At 40.8% G+C, this 14,032-nt stretch overlaps 1 protein-coding gene across 11 annotated transcripts in view; it reads right to left on the bottom strand.

Moving 5' to 3' along the window:
• The window catches only part of ZMIZ1 (zinc finger MIZ-type containing 1), a 405,624-nt gene that overhangs the window by 64,691 nt on the left and 326,901 nt on the right, over positions 1-14,032 (bottom strand). For all 11 annotated transcript variants that reach the window (XM_088129052.1, XM_088129104.1, XM_088129038.1 and 8 more), the window contains one exon: positions 7,570-7,705. In XM_088129052.1, the coding sequence (XP_087985178.1) occupies positions 7,570-7,705 (136 nt within the window). The remainder of the gene's footprint in view (positions 1-7,569; positions 7,706-14,032) is intronic.

Here is a 14,032-nt window from a genome sequence, read left to right as displayed (position 1 = left end):
CAAGTGTTGTATGTTGGATGGGTGGCCATGTAAAATATCTAAATAAACAAATAATAAACCAAGTTTGGAGTATACTTGAAAAAATAAACCCGGTTCTTTACATATCAATAATTCAAAGTTGGATTTCATCATAATGTGATGTGGTCATGCTTTGCAACCAACTGTTTCTCAAACCGTTTGGCTACATTCTCCTTTCCAGAAAGTGACCATCTGAAATAAAGCTATGCAGCATTTTGCATTCAAAGGTACAGGGTGCTTTTGGACACATGGACGGATGCTCACTTAGCACTTGCTTGCAATTTCTTAAAGTAGTGGTGTCTTTTTCAGGGAACCTGCAGCTGTTCTGTGCAATTGCAGCATCACCCTGAGATTTTGTGGGCACTGTGCTCTCCCCACTTCTATTTAACATCTACATGAAGCTTCTAGGTGAGGTGATTTACTGGTACAGACTGAAGTATCCTCAGTATGCTGATAATACTCAGCTGAACATCTCTACCCTGGGCTGCATCAGTTGATGCTGTTGGAGTTCTCTCTCAATGCCTGGAGGCTGTGGGGGTTCGGTTGGGGAAGAACAGGTTTCAGATCAACTCTAGCAAGACTGAATGGCTTTGGGTTTTAGGGCTTCCCAGATCTGGCAGTCTTCCATTTTTAGTTGTTGATGGAGTAGCACTGTCCTAGACAGAACTGGTTGCAATTTGGGGGTCCTCCTGCACTCATGACTCCTGTTCAACAAGCAGGTAGCCGCCAAGGCCAGGCGGGCTTTTGCACAAATCCATCTTGTGCACCGGTTGTGTCCATTTCTGGCTCTGGAAATATTGCTCAGAGTCACTCCTACCTTGGTCACCTCCCAAGTTGATGATTGCAATATGCACTTACATGGAGATGTCTTTGAAAGTCACTTGGAAGCTACAAATGGTCCAGAATGCAATGGTGTGGGCAATTATACCCATATTGCATCCCTGCTCTAGGAGTTGCATCAGCTTTCAATGGACTTCTGGGTGCAATTCAAGGTATTGGCTGTCACCTATATGGCCTGGGGCCAGGCTACTTGCAAGACCAGGGCTATCTGGTTGTTTCTGTCCATCCCAGGAGGGTGGACATGCTCCAGGTTCCCTCTATTAAACAGGGCCATCTGGTGGGACCCAGGAAGTGTGCCTTCTCTTTCCAGCACCTGCCCTCTGGAACACCATACCTCCCGAGATTTGTGAAGCCCCACCCTGCTAGCATTTCAGAAGTCCTTGAAAATTTGGATGTATCCTGGCGCCCGGAGGTTAGGTGTGCCTGTTACTGCAAATTTGTCTCTTATGTTTGCAGCTGGGTTTGTCTTCAGCTGCCATTATTTTTCTTACTGTGTCAGATTTGTTTGGTTTTAACTCTATACAGTATGTGCTGCCCAGAGTTGTAGTTATGAGATAGTTGGATAGATAGATATATTTGATATAAGGAGTTGAATCCAGAAGCTTCATGGAAAGAACAGATTAGCAACACAAACTCTTGCGTCAGGAAATTCTTTCTTCAAAAAAGTCACCTTAGCCTCAACAGTCCCTAATTGACTGCAAGTCAGTTTCATGTCTGAAAATATGTTTACTATGTATAGGTTTCCCTTTTTGTTTTCTGGAATAGTTTGTACTATTAAGCTGATAAAGAAATAATGGGGTACACAGAACACCATCTAGTGCCACTATGCATCTTCTCTGTTGAGGTTCTGACTCTCTGGAAGAGCATCCCCCCACCAGGGCTTTCCCTTTTCGATCCGGAAATAGTTTGTGCTACTAAGATGATAAGCATATCCCCAGAGGTTCAGACCACCCCACTCTACAAGCTGTTAGAGCCTCCTTAAAAGTTGTTGTTTTCCTGAAGTTCTGGGATAGGTTGGTGGTGTGCCCAAGTGATGTGCATTGTTTAGGTGGCGACACGTGTTTCTCCCATCACGTAATGTTCTTTTTGTTATTTTAAGGTATTATTTTAATTATACACTGCCCAGAGTCAGTTTTGAACTGGGGCAGCCTTATAAATCAAAATTATAAATATACATAAATTGGGGGGGGGGTCTGTGCTCAGATCCATCTCCCCTTTTCCAACTTACTACATTGATCCATAAACCGCTTTAAGTAATTATTCTGAATTTAAAATGTGGAAGTTGATAGGACCCTGGAAATCCTTTGGAAATGGTGTCTAGGAACAGGTGGGAGCATTTCATGCTTCTTCCAGGTTTGCTTTTCTGGTTTTAAACTGATCTTGGCACTCAGTGCATGGAAAGCTCGGAAAAATGTGAAGCAAAGTGACTTGGCTATGCTGGAAGAAGCAGCCATATGAATCTGGAAAAAGACATGGCTACTTTAATAATTAAAACAAAAAAACAAAAATCACCACCCACTTTCATACTCCCTCAACCTAGCAATTCTCCTTGGTTCATTGCCTAGAGTCGCTGGGAGACAGGTGGCATATAAATTTAATTTAATATAATAATAATAATAATAATAATAATAATAATAATAATAATAATAATGCTTTGCAAAAGAGAACCAAACATTTCATTTTCTAAAGAAGTTCTGCCAGATGTTACAGCTCTATCACAGCAGAGGACTGGTCAATTCAGTATTTCAGAATACTCTCGATTTCACTGTGTTTTACTGTATCACTGTTGTATTTTAGGAGGACATTATTTGTTAAAGCAACCAGAAGAACTACAGGGGAAGTTACATTTTGACCCCGAGTGCTATTCATAAGATCACCATGACCATTAAGCTCCTGTAAGTAGTTAAGGACTAGGCACTTGGGGATGACGTTGCTTTTCTAGATTTATCTCAATCTGGTTTGAGTTCCAATTTTGGGACTCCCCAAAACAACTCAACAACAGCAACCCCAAAATCTTCTCTGGTCACCCTGGAGGAGGGCAATCACTGGTTCTCTTGGACTCAGTAGCTTTTGGTACCATCAGCCAGGTTGATGACAGCCTGAGCTGAGAGCTGGGGAGATACTGGTTTTACTCCTGTTTGACTAGCCATTTCCAGAAGGTGATACTGGGGAAATATTGCTCCATGCAACTATGCATTTCCAGGTAATTTGATTGGTAGATCGATTAGGGTTTAGGTATCCTTAATACACCAATGACACAATGGTGTCACTTCTCCTTTCCATCTAATGCAGATGAGGCAACGGGCATCCTGAAGTCTACAATGATATTTTCACTCGGGGGGTGAGGTGGGGTTAAAACCTCCTTCTTTTCCTAGGTACTTCTAATTTGTTTCGATTTTAAGTGTCTGAATTACACTGCAATAGTGACTTCTATATATTTTTATTTTCATATCCTTCATTTTTGTTATTTATTCATATAAGGATGTAATCATGCTTTATTCTTTTATTACTTGCATTGTTTCATTTTGTAATCCACCAAGAATAAACAAAATAAACAACTATGCAGCAATATGTGTTACTACAGCGGAGATGTTGTGATATTTTACAATAATATATTGTACTGATTATTTTATAGTAGTGTATTTATTAGTAAACCAGTGACTATTGATAAGTATAAAATATAAGGTAGATTTCTCTCTCTCTCTCTCTCTCTCTCTCTCTCTCTCTCTCTTTTTCTTTCTGTGTTTCTTCACTGCTGAAAATAAATGTAACAGCAAGGAAGGGAATAACAGGCTAGATAGGAGAACTATAAGGGTTGATGATGGGCAACTCTCAATGAGAAGCTTTAAACCAAAGTGTGAGGAAACTGTCCAGGTCTGGTTATGTGATTCTCATAAAAGACATATCTTCTTAAAGTGGCACCTACAGGAACCACACCTGCCTTATGGTATGACTATGGCACCTTATACAGAAGATAGTAGCATGAGAGGGATGGTGGCTAGCTAGTATAGCAGAACATTTTTGAAGAAGTAATCAGAAAAGAAGATAATTTCAGAGAGACAATGGAACAAAAAGCTGTTAGTGGGCAGACATCAAGCCAGTGGCTTCTATAGGAAGGAGAAAGGATGTCAAGATCAACCCATTTCCTTTCAGAAGTTATCTCTGCTTTCTTAAGGGGAGGGATCCTTCACTGTCTAGTTGAACACTGCCTACAGTCATCATAGGGTTCATGGTCTTTTTTCATTTTTTAAAGAGAGTGAGTGTGCCAATTTGACCTGGAGGATATACACTTAGAATAGAAAATCAATGAAAAGGAAAGTTTCAGTAAACTTAAACTATCTAAAAGAGAACTGAGGAACTATGAAAAGAGCTAAGAACATCAAAGAGGAAGGGGGGAAATGTCCAAGAAGAAAAGATCCAAGTGGCTTTGAGAAATAAATATCATGATAGTGGAATGCAGACAGAACAGGTGAGCCTTGGGAAATAAGGACATATCACAAGTGAAGCCAGACTTTTAACATAAAGCAAGAAAGGATAAGGAAAGACATTTCAATTGGTGATATTAACAAATAGATGAAAATAACAAGGAAAGGAAAACCAGATATTTTTTTAAAAAACAAGATCCAAGAAGCTGCAAGAAAGTTTACAACTAGGGTAGGACCATTCATTTCAATGATGGAAAAACTCTAATAGAGATGGATGGAAGATGGAAAAATCACATGGAAACCCATTTACAGATGGGGATATAGAATAGCAGAAACATTTGCAGAGAGAATAGATTTAGGAATGGGCTCTGCTAGATATGACAGGCCAGGTCAGTTGTCAAATAGGGAAGCACCAGACGCAGATGAAATACTCACTGAATTCTTCATAGTTTCAGGAGCAGAAGCAATTAAAGTGCTAACAGTTTGATGTCAACAAATATGGAATAAGACTGTGTAGCCTAGAGACTGGTAAAGTTCAATGCATACACCCATAACCAAAGAAGGGAGATGCAAGAGAATACACAGACTATGGAACCATTGTGTTAATTCCTGATTACAGCACGATTTTGCTTAAGACCTTGCCAAGAAGAATAGAGCTTTAAATGGCGAGAGAAATGACAAATGAACAGACGTGATAGCTAACATAAACCAGATAATGCAGAGAGACAGATAATACAAGATTTACTTTTGCTCCATCAATTGCAACAAGTTTTTTGAATATACAGTATAGGTTATGCCAGAACATATAGCAAGCAGTAAGCATACCAGAATACCCAGTGATTTTTCTGAGCACCCTTTACCATGATCAAGATCCTACAGAACTGTGTTTGGAGAAAAGGAGTGGTTCAGGATAGGAGGAGAATGAGACAGGATACAGATTATCCTTATACTGGCTTAATTTAAATAGCAAATATGTTTCTAAGCATGCCAGGATTAGAAGAGGTGACAGCTGAAATCCAAACTAGAGGTGGAAACACTAATAATTTGAGATATGTGGACAATCCTACCTCATTAGCTGAAAGGAAAGATCTCATTATGAAAATAAAAAAATAGGGAACGAAAAATCTGGGTTAATGTTAAATGTTAAAAAGATAGCAGCAACGTCAACCAGCAAGTAGAGTGAATTTATAGTTGATGGTAGGAAGTGAAGGTGATTGTTTCCTTGAGCTCAAGAATAAATATGGACAGAGTCCTGGATAAGTAGAGAGGAAATTGAGCCTAGGAAGGAAGACACTGACAGGCTTAGACAAAACCATGAAAGATAAGGTTAGTTCTGTGACCACAAAGATCAGAATAGTTAAAGCAATGGTTTTTCCAGTGGTACTATATAAACGTTAAGCTGGATAGTGAGAAAGACGGCAAGAAAAAGGGGCAATGCCTCTGAATTACGGATTTTGAGATGGTTCCTAAGGAAGCAAGAAGAGGCAGCCAGTCTTGGACCAAATAAAGGCTGACTGTGCAGACGCAGGCAGGGATAGCGAAGGAAGGCAAAAGCTGTTAACAGATAAGGGAGATAATAAATGGAATCTCAGCCCTGGGAAAACAATAAGCTTTAAGAAAGAGACTCAAAATAACCTCACCTTGATTCTGCATGGTAGAAGAGAGGACAGAGGGAAACGGAGCAGGCTTTCAAGATCCTGTTATTATACCCTACAGAAATGAAGTTCTCAAAGTCCTTGAGGTGTCTGATTCCTGAGCTGCCTACTTCAAAGGGCTGACAAACTGCTTCTCTGAGGCAATGCCCAACAAGAAGAAGCTCACATATTTTGGACATGTGATGCAAGTGGATGATGGGCTAAAAAAATGACTATGCCTGGCAAAAGAGACTGACGTAGAACAAGATATGGAGAAGGTGAATGGATGAGATCAAAAAGATCACCGGGTTGTCCTCAGAAGCACTACAGATTACTCTGGGGGTAGATTGAGATGGTAGGAATTTGTCCATACAGTCAGCAGAAATTGGGTTGGAAGCATGGCACATAGACAGTTCAGCAAATTGTATTGTTTAGCACTCAGATCATCCAGGAAACTTTGCATTGTGCCCCATACCACCTCAGATCTGTGCCAAAATGTCCATTCCCTGCTCCCTCCCATAACCTAATCTAGGAGTAGGTAAACCTTTTGGACCAGTAGCATATTTAGAAATTTGGAAGCAGGGCATGTTCTTACAAAATGTCTGCCATGATATTCATCACCAGTTACAAGATACCCAGAAGGCAAATTGATGAGATTGTTCTTCTCCATCTGTTCTAGCTTTCCAGCTTCTTTTCTACATTCTTTGTTTATCTCTGTCATTTTTTTTCTGGGTACACTTTCAAAAACACCAATGTACATTGGCTATTATAATTGTTGTTTTGTTGTTATTGTTATTGTTATTATTATTTTCTAAAAATAGTCATAGGGGGCCCAGAAGATGTCTTGTCAATATGAATGACAAGTTTCATTTGTCTATAAAATTAACTTAACATCGGGTGAGGCACTGACCTGTCAGTACTAGAGGATATGTACCATGGCCCACTGGTGACCGTACCCTTGATGAAACAGAGGCAGCTAATTTTTCCCAAATACTTTCTCTAGAAGCCTATTTGCACAAAGAATGGGACTGACAAGGAGAGCTGGCTGACATACAGCAATAGACAAATTCTTTAAAGCTTGTCCTAGTTGAACTCAGCCCTCAGATAATCTTTCTGAGCCAATTTGAGACCTTCTCCCCTGCCTTTACTTCCACCTCCTATACAAGCTGGAGAGAGAGAGACTTCCCTTCATTCACTTGCATAGGTTGGAGAAAAAAAATAACTTGGAGAGATGTAAATTTTTCTTGAGCTTGGGTTTCAACTCAAGGAATTTGGGGGATTTTCTGAGGCTTGGACTGGTTGTGAGAAAGTGCTTTGTGACAAAGTGCTTTGATCCACTTGCTCCTTTGTATAACCATTTGTAATGACTACATGCTACAATGGTGTCCACCAATCTTCCATAGATCTGGAATTCTGAGTTATATTTGATCAGACGGAAATAACTCAGCAACATGAAGACCGTGACTGCGAGAACTCATTTCTAACTAACACAAATACAGAAGAACTTCACTCAAGCGTCTGAAAACACAAGGGTCGCTCTAGCTCTCTTTTGGGAAGGACATATACTTCATAGTGGCAAATATAACAAGGATACTTTCTTGCGAGAACTAATTTTGCACATGTTACAGGGGAAATATTTGCCAGGGACTCACCTATGGGAAAGGGAAGGTTTCATGGAGTTCATGGGTGCCTGCATGGGCAGCTTCCCCGGAGGGTCGTTTTGCCGGCTTTTCTGGTGGCGCAGCAGGAGGAGTCGTCCCAGTTCTTCACACCACGATGAAAGCAGTGCTGGGGGAAGAAAAAAGAGAGGGAGAGAAGTTTATTGGAAGACCAATACATAGTAATTTGTGGGATAGGCATCAAAACAATAGAACCAATTATACTGTTCAATCTTAATTTCATTCATACAAATCCATCAAGAGCGGGCCCCAGCACCCAATCCCTCAACTGGAAACCAACACACAAAATTCTTCTCTTCCACCAACCACCAAATGCTCAGAACATGCAGAGATAAGTCAAGCAGTGTTTCCTCCAGCTGATCATCTGGACAGTGCTAAGAATCAGGGCTCTCCCTCCACTTTTTTTTTTTTAAATGTTGTGTGTTTCTGTGTGTAATCGGAGGGAGGGAGGGAGGGAGGAAGGAAGGAAGGAAAATTCTGAGTGGTTGCTATGAGAGGGAGTGGTAAAGCCACCAAGTCACCATTCCTTAGTTGGACTCCAAAGATGTGTGAAAGAATATTGTCTTAGTATGATTCTAGGTATCATATGTGACTTTACCTCTAGCACAATGGAGGAAAGTCTGGGTTGAGAATGGGAGGAAAGTCATCTGGAAATATATAATCTCCAAGCTAGTTTAGTCTCTGCTAACTCATTTCCCAATTGCATTATCATGAGAAACAATTAGAGTTGTTTCACAGTATGTCACACGTTAGAGAATAAACATTTTCGCCCCAAAGGAAGGTTTTGGAACTCCCAAATAGCCATTGTTCTCTTGTGTTGGCTATTACCAGCTTGACCCTGTGACAGTGCCACATAGCCTAAAGTTAAAAAGCCTTTATCACAATTAGATGTTGGAATCTCCTTGGCTCCTTTCTAGTGACTCCTGTCTAGGGGAAAAATGCCCCAAGGGATATATTTTTCACAAACGCTAAATATGTCCATTAAGGTCATTCATCACTGCAGCTCGGCCTAATTTATTTCTTAGAGAATTGTTTGGGCAGAGGAGTGAATGGGAGGATAGTCAAGATGTAATTGAAAAAGGCTCTCACGAAGCAGTTGTCCTGTTTTTACAGATATCTGAGTTGCCTCTCGGTTAGAAGCTCAGACGTAGATTTGGCCGAGGGGATGCCAGCTGTGGTTCCCTATTTAAGAATCGATTTTTTAGATATAATAGTTTCTGAATGGCATGGCCAGGGATTTATTTATTTCACTTGTATCCTGCTGGATCAATTCCAGATTCATGGAGGTTTACAAAACAATTGACAAAAACATCCATTAGCAGTTAAAAACATCCACGGTAAAGATAAATGAAATTAAAACAACCTATAACTAGTCAAAGTTACAAAAACAGAAGTTAGTAATAATAATGAAAATTATCCTTTTCATACATTTCTGAATTTACTGTAATGGAAATTAATGGTTCTTGAAATTCCAAGCTTCTGTTTCTTTATTGGGTGGCATTCATTCCTAGTATGCCAAACACAGTAAAAATTAGCCAAGTTCTTCCTTTATTCATTTCTGAGCAAAGATATTTTCCTTATTAGAGTGCCACGGAATTGCCCTCTTGTCCTCTCATCCACTGGCAGAGCAACTTTACATGGTAACGAAAACAGGGTGCAACAGTAATTAGCACTTATTTTGAGAAGAAAATGAGCTGAAGTATGCCCCCCCCCCAAAAGAGGGATGGGTGCTGGATAGAACCAGGCAGTGGTAATTTCACTGTGGTAGAACCCAATGTTCAAGGTGGCCTTCTCCAACCCCTCTCCCTACCAGACACTGGACCAGAAACTTCATCCCTGTCCAACCAACAGAAACAACATGTCTGGAGAGTGGTGGATTTGGGAAAGGTTGTAGTAAGGCTTCCCAATTTTCAGACCTGGGGCTCCCACCATTGCCTCAGTAAGGCATAGCCTGCTCAGCAAAAAAGAGAGATCCAGATACTGTTACTTGGGAAGGCGACTGAGAAATAATTTTCTCAGAGTATAATTACAAGAGTAACTCAACCCGCAAGCCATTAAGCTGGTCATTCTGGATCTGTAGAAATCAAGCCCTTATAGGGTGTATTCCCATTCTGTTCCGGTGTGATGTGTTATAAGAGAGTACAGCTCTAAACGGTTTCTCTGTTAGCCAAGGAGTCTGACAACAATGTTTGATCAAATGGTGCTCACCTTTTATCCCTAGCAGATCATGACTAACATGCCAGCAACAAAGGCTATTCAACCTCCCTCCTTTCACTCCTTTTTACACAGCCACTGCAGATAACGATCACTACCTAACATTGTACTGTAGCCATTTGAATTCTGGGGGGAAAACTAGGATGAAAAAAGGAACGAACAAAACATTCTGGCCAATTGTAAACGCAGCCGGTGCTGGAACAATTGCCAATGCAAAGCACCTTCTCACCAGCCAAATGCAATTACAATGGTGTTAGATGGAAACCATCCATCTTAACTACAGCTTTGATGCAAGGTGTGAGTTGCTCTTTATAAGGGTACACAAAATACCCCAGATAAAGGAAGATAAAAAGGCAAAAATAGTCTAATGGTTTCTAAGACAAATCTGCAAGGAGGAGGAATGGGTGAGCAGAGTGGAAAAGGGAAGGGAACAGAAGCAGCAAAGGTTAATATGCTTTTCTGAGCAGGTTGGCCGTAGCGATGGTCACCTAGCCTTTAATTATCACCCGTCTTGACTACTGCACCACACTGTGTATGTGGCTGTCCTTGCATAGTGTCTGGAAAGCACAACTGGTGCAAAATGTAATGGCCAAGGTGCTAATGGGTGCAAAGCACATGGATGAAATGGAAGAGCAGCATTGGCTATCGGTTTCCTATTGGGAACAATGGAAAATGTGTCTGTTGACTTCTAAACCCCTAAACCTCCCCATCTATGAACCTGCCCTGTTAGTTAGATTGATGGCAGAGGCCCTTTTGAAGATCCTTTCACTTCCAGAAGCTCAGCCATCAGCAGCAGGTCTTCTTCTGTGTGGCCCCCAGGCTATGGATCACTTTCCCTGGGGAAGTGCATTGCTACTCTAATGTCTGCTGAGGAGCACAGAGATGACCTTGGGAAGGTATGTGACAATCATTAACAAAACATGAACTTAGCCTGGGAAAACAAGAAAGTGTGAGAAAGAAACTCAAGATTGCCCTGCCTCGATTCTCTTTGGTATAAGAGGAAGGAAAGAGAACACACAGTCAGGCTTCCAAGCTTCACTTAGTGTAGCTTATATCCATAAAGGAGAGTCCTAGCATTTCTTGGGTTGTCTGTGTCCTGATCTGGCCTACTCTGAAGGCTGACATATTCCTTGTATTTAGGAAAATGGCAAAATGCCAACTCTTTCACCAAACTTTCAACTTTTCTTTCATTTTAAGGGTATTGATTTTAAATTTTGATTTTAATGGAATCCATTTCACAGCTACCTTTCATACTGTACAGTTGGTTTTATTGTTGGGAGCTCTCTTGAGTACTAATATCAGAAAGGTAATGTATTTATTGCTATTACTACTCTAAGAACCTCATATACAGAGCATGGCCCAGAACAAGAGGAACTTGTCTATGAAGATCTATGCAGGAGGAGCAAAAGGTCCACCTCTAATGGTGATTGAACAGTAAGGAGGACAGAAACGCATCCTAGCACCTTCCCCCGGTGGTTGAGGAACGGCTGGAAACCTGCTTTACTGGTATCAATGAAATGACCCAGGATAAATGGAATACAGGAATGCCCACAGTTCGATCGGGTGCAGCTGCATTTGAAGGCTATCCTCCACCCATTGAAATATGCCAAGACAAACCAAAAATCAGCTTACAGATTCCGCTATTCATCGTCAGCAGGCTTAGCTGCTGCTGCCGAGGCCCCAGCAGTATTTAGGCACATCTCTTCTCATTGACACTCAGAGCACGAGACGCTCGCTATCCCTCTATAATGAACAGATCAAGCATCAAGCACAAAGGCAGCCACAGATGGTGCCAACAGTCAGGCGCTCCTTCCCGCACAGACCAGCCAAGCAGCTGTGTTTTTTCTCCTTCCCACCCTTTATTAAACAGGAGTGCAGATTTTACAGATGGACCCCTTCATCTCCACTTTCTGGTAGAGTTTAATGATTGGATTTGGGCCCATTTGCTGGGCTGAATTGCTTTTGTCCTGTAGAATTAAACATTCGGAATGTAACCCTCTCCTCCCAGCGTCTCTTCCTGTTGACTGGGATACCAAGGACATCTTTTCTGCTCTCCACCAGTATCCTAGCTTCAGCCATCCAGTATTTATACCACGAACCCTACTTTGAAAGACCAAATGATTTAAGGACTCAGATGAGAAAGGAGTTCAAAACCTAAAGAGCATCTGATTTGACTGAATGCTCCAGGCATTTGGAGATATGGGGTGCTAATGGGATCTGGGACAGCCTTCTCCTTCCCATAGTCCTCTTTTGCTCTGTGTGTAAGTTTTACTTCAAAAAAAAAAAAAAATCAGGGCTACTTTATAAACCAATCAGTCAAGTTCTACTAATGGTAAAGTTGTGTCTCTCTTGACTGCCAATGTATCCACATTGTTTTCTTGGCAACAATATGGAAGTTGACAACATCTGATGTCTTCCAGGATATTTTTTTTACAATTTCCCAATCTATCTGAGAAAAGCTAAGCAGGGTCATACCTGGTTAGTATCTGGATGGAAGACATCCAGGGAATCCCAGAGGCCTAGGCTAGACTGTGAAGCCAAACAATATCCTGGAAGAAGGAAGACGAAAACAACTTCCTTACTGTTGCCAAGAAAACAACATGGATGTTTCCATGCAGTAATCAGGAATAAAGCTTGACTCAAGGGGAACTTATTCTATTTTTCACTTACACTGTAAAGCCTTCAATATTTTAAACTGAGATCTGCCTATTAAAGGGAGAGGAAAAGGAATACTAAAGCAGTAAGATTTAATTTCCTCTGTGGTCAAATAGGAGTAATCTTTGATCAAGCAGAAGAGAACCAGAAATTAATCAACTGACTCAAAAGTCAAGCCTCCTAAACACCAGGATCAGAACTGCACTGTGACAAAACTGGAAGCAGAGAGAGGAGTGCACAAAATAAATGTTTTGCTACATGTGGGTTGTCAAAGCTACCATAGATTCTATATACTGTAGGTAAATCCTTCAGAAATACATTGTTGGATCTATTATAATTATGATATTGAATTGGCTCTGACTTATGGTACAGAAGTTTAGGTATGGATCCTTCCCCTTCCCCTTCTCTTCCAGGAACCAGCCTCTACCGGTGTACCAGCATCTCCACTCTTGGTAAACTAAGCTCGTAGAGGTGTACATTGGCAGAAGAGAGAGAATTTGCCTCTTCCTCTTTCCCACACAGTATGCAGCTGAGATAGATTTAGGAGAGATTGCAAATTCTCTTTTACGGATATGCCTTGACCATGTAAAACCTTCATCTTAACCACGCAAAAGCCAAAGGAACCACTTCTTCTTCTGTTGAGACATTTTAGGCGGTTGGAGACAAAACTCCCTCTTTTCTTGTCTCCCAAAGGCACCTCTTCCCACATCCTGCATCTTCCCCTGACTCTCTCTTGGTCCGTTGCCTGCTTTGTCCTTCCTCTTCCTTGCCTTTTATCCTCCTCATTCTGGCCACTTCCTTTCTCATGTTTCTCTTCTGCTCTTCCTTCCCTTGCTTCTGTCCCCCTTTCTCTGGCTGCTCATTCCCATCCAGCCAGGGAAAGTCCACTGCCTCATCCACTCTTAGCAGTGGGACGGGACCACAGAGAGCCATCGTCTCCCTGTGTGATTTGAACAGAATATTGCAGTGCAGAGTGTCCACTGTGGTTGGCACCTGGAAGGAGAAAGCTAGCATGTTACAGAAAAGGCCAGACTGGGATCCTTTTTGCTGATGAGCTTCTTGCTACAATCGAGGAGGAGGATAATTTTTATAGGGAGAATTCTTCAAATCTGCATGACAAGAATTTTCTTAGTCTAGCATCAATCCCCTTCGAAAAATATTCTGCATCTATTTTTACAGAGAAATAGTCATGTGTAGAACAAATTTCCAATGGATACTCAAAGAAGTGACACCTGGTACATATACCATATGTATTAGTCATTACAATATGTTTTTTTAATTTATTTATTTATTTATTTATTTATTTATTTATTCATTTATTCATTCATTCATTCATTCATTCATTCATTCATTCATTCATTCAATTTATACAGCTGCCCATCTCAGACCAGTGACTGAGATAATACTGTATGTACTGTATTAGATTTCCAGTACCATGTTTTTATTAGGACTTTTAAATATGTAAAGACTTTTTAGCTTCGTATCTATTTAAAAGGTATCAGTATTTTAAGAGGTCAAAATAAACGCATGTTAGCTTGCAACTGAATAAATAAATGTCACAATTCAC

The sequence above is a fragment of the Python bivittatus genome, unplaced genomic scaffold (genome assembly GCF_059951505.1).
Source record: "Python bivittatus isolate LINGU-HERP-01145 unplaced genomic scaffold, Pbiv_v1 ctg000050_np1212, whole genome shotgun sequence".
Lineage (NCBI taxonomy): Eukaryota > Metazoa > Chordata > Lepidosauria > Squamata > Pythonidae > Python > Python bivittatus.
This window is presented reverse-complemented; position numbering and strand designations above follow the sequence as displayed.